This window comes from Papilio polytes, unplaced genomic scaffold, assembly GCF_000836215.1.
Source record: "Papilio polytes unplaced genomic scaffold, Ppol_1.0 DF821400.1, whole genome shotgun sequence".
In the NCBI taxonomy this organism is placed as follows: domain Eukaryota; kingdom Metazoa; phylum Arthropoda; class Insecta; order Lepidoptera; family Papilionidae; genus Papilio; species Papilio polytes.
This window is the reverse complement of record NW_013527804.1, coordinates 6,592,229-6,594,613: the sequence shown is the minus strand read 5'-3', so window position 1 is coordinate 6,594,613 and position 2,385 is coordinate 6,592,229. Positions and strand designations below refer to the sequence as shown.

The following is a 2,385-nucleotide window of genomic DNA, read 5'->3' as shown; positions in this document are numbered from 1 at the left end:
CCAGCAGCTCGCAGACGACGACGTCGCCGCGGTCAGCGCCCTGCCCGCACCCCCACACCCCCACACCCCCACACCACTGCTCCATCATTTACTTAAATAAATGTTTTGTCATCATTCCAGGCTCGCAAGGACCAAGCCAACATACAAAAGGATATTCAAAGCATACAGAAACAGATCTCCAGCTTAGAATCTAAAATAGAGAGCAAACGCAGCGACCGACACAATATTTTACGCCAGTGTAAGGTGAGAACACAAAAAAATATTAACATATGACACCTTGCTCGAAAGGCCAACATTATCTAAATTATGAATCTGATATACAATGTTATGGTTAATTTCAGATTGACGATATAATAATACCGTTGCTGGAGGGCAGCCTGGACGACACCGCGGACACGGAGTCGGAGCAGTCGTCGCTGTCCACCACGCAGCAGTACCGCCGCGACTCCAGGTCTCCTCCATACTGCCATTAAATTATATTAACTAACATTAAATGATGCTAAACCGCGTGTATGTGTGTGCGGCGCAGGATCCGCGTGGACTACAGCAGTCTGTCGGAGGCGCTGCAGGAGCTGGAGGAGGCGGACGAGGTGAAGCGCAAGGCGGACAAGCTGCAGAAGAACATCAACACGCTGCAGAACACCGTCGACAAGATACAGGCGCCCAACATGCGGGTACTTCTATATTAGCACACGCAATACAAATCATACATTTATTTTAAATGTTACACTCATATTTTAACATCCCAGGCGATGCAAAAATTGAACGAAGTCCGTGAGAAGGTGAACGCAACCAACGAGGCGTTTGTCGCAGCAAGGAAGCGCGCGCACAAAGCCAAGCTCGCCTTCGAGAAGGTAATATACTTATATAAGCAGCTATTGCAGTAGAAATGCCCCGCTCTGTAATATTTTTATAATCAACTGTGCTACAGGTGAAGAAGGAGCGCCACGACAAGTTCATGGACTGCTTCGAGCACGTCGCCAACGAGATAGACGCTATATACAAGGTGACTTCTAATTCAATAATAAACCCGTAAAACTTTCGGTTTATTTTAAGTTACCGACATAACGGAGAAGTGTATGTTATAGTAATATTGTGTTTTGTGTCAGGCGCTGGCGATGAACCAGTCGGCGCAGGCGTTCCTCGGCCCCGAGAACCCCGAGGAGCCGTACCTGGACGGCATCAACTACAACTGCGTGGCGCCCGGCAAGCGCTTCCAGCCCATGTCCAACCTCTCCGGCGGCGAGAAGACCGTCGCCGCGCTCGCGCTGCTCTTCGCCATACACAGGTACACACACACACACACTGGTACTATTACTACCAGCGGAAAACGTATTTCATATAGGTATTTGCTTTAATGTGCGACTTCTGCATGGAAGTGATAAATATAAAGTTGTGGAGATATGTAGTATCTGTAATCTCAAAAGGTAATTGGAATATGTGTATAATTGTATGTTGTGTAGCTACCAGCCGGCGCCGTTCTTCCTGCTGGACGAGATCGACGCGGCGCTGGACAACACCAACATCGGCAAAGTGGCCTCCTACATCCGCTCCAAGAAGGGCAGCCTCCAGACCATCGTCATCTCGCTCAAGGAGGAGTTCTACGGCTGCGCTGACGCGCTCATCGGCATCTGCTCCGAGGTGAGACACACCCTCTTCGTACCGCACCTTCCCTTCCATCAACTAGGGGCGTTCATAATAATTTGTAATGTTGCCCTAGCTATTTTTTTATGTTATAAAGCGTAAATACACTTTTAGTGAAAACCCTACATTTACTATAATCTACGCTATTAAATTAAGAGGATGAATACATTGTAAAAAGTTGCTCTACGAGATAGGGATAAAATAAACAAATAGTCAATACCAGAAAAAAAACAAGGGTGCTATGGTTCAAAATTCTTAGCCAATAGAAAAAGCTTTGTCATTTGTATTTTGAAATTTGGCTCATAAAATAGTTGTATTTATTAACTTGGAAGTTATTGCAGTATTTTTTTGTAACTTAGTCGTAACATCTATGTGAGTGTGTGGTATGTGTTGCAGCCGGCAGACTGCCTCGTCAGCGACGTGTACACGCTGAGTCTGGAGCACTACCAGCTGTAAGGATATTCAGCACACAGACTGCGTGCCGCCTGACAACTCTATGATAATTTTATGACATTTTAACTAAAATATAATTAATTTGTAAGTTCATGCGTTTGTTTCATTTATGTACCTGGCAGTTGACCAGCTCATCTCAGATACACTTTACTTTTAAATAAACTAGAATGAGGTATGCACCCAGGCATTCAAAAAGTATATCACAGAGTACTTTGTAACATACTGAAATAGAGACCAATCTTCGGCCTAAAATTGGGTAACACGAAGAAAAGCGCCATCTGTATTTCA

The 2,385-nt window shown here is 45.2% G+C and overlaps 2 protein-coding genes across 2 annotated transcripts in view; one reads left to right on the top strand and one right to left on the bottom strand.

The window, feature by feature from the left end:
* The window catches only part of LOC106108744 (structural maintenance of chromosomes protein 1A), a 7,055-nt gene extending 4,865 nt beyond the window's left edge, over window positions 1-2,190 (top strand). Inside the window, exons 8-16 of the mRNA XM_013290003.1 lie at window positions 5-31; window positions 121-243; window positions 342-451; window positions 530-674; window positions 750-854; window positions 932-1,006; window positions 1,110-1,288; window positions 1,464-1,641; window positions 2,041-2,190. Of these exons, the coding sequence (XP_013145457.1) occupies window positions 5-31; window positions 121-243; window positions 342-451; window positions 530-674; window positions 750-854; window positions 932-1,006; window positions 1,110-1,288; window positions 1,464-1,641; window positions 2,041-2,100 (1,002 nt within the window). The 3' untranslated portion in view covers window positions 2,101-2,190. The remainder of the gene's footprint in view (window positions 1-4; window positions 32-120; window positions 244-341; window positions 452-529; window positions 675-749; window positions 855-931; window positions 1,007-1,109; window positions 1,289-1,463; window positions 1,642-2,040) is intronic.
* Window positions 2,191-2,259: 69 nt separating this feature from the next.
* Window positions 2,260-2,385, bottom strand: part of LOC106108743 (WD repeat-containing protein mio) — a 7,747-nt gene continuing 7,621 nt past the window's right edge. The window contains exon 6 of the mRNA XM_013290002.1: window positions 2,260-2,319. Coding sequence (XP_013145456.1) covers window positions 2,260-2,319 — 60 coding nt within the window. The remainder of the gene's footprint in view (window positions 2,320-2,385) is intronic.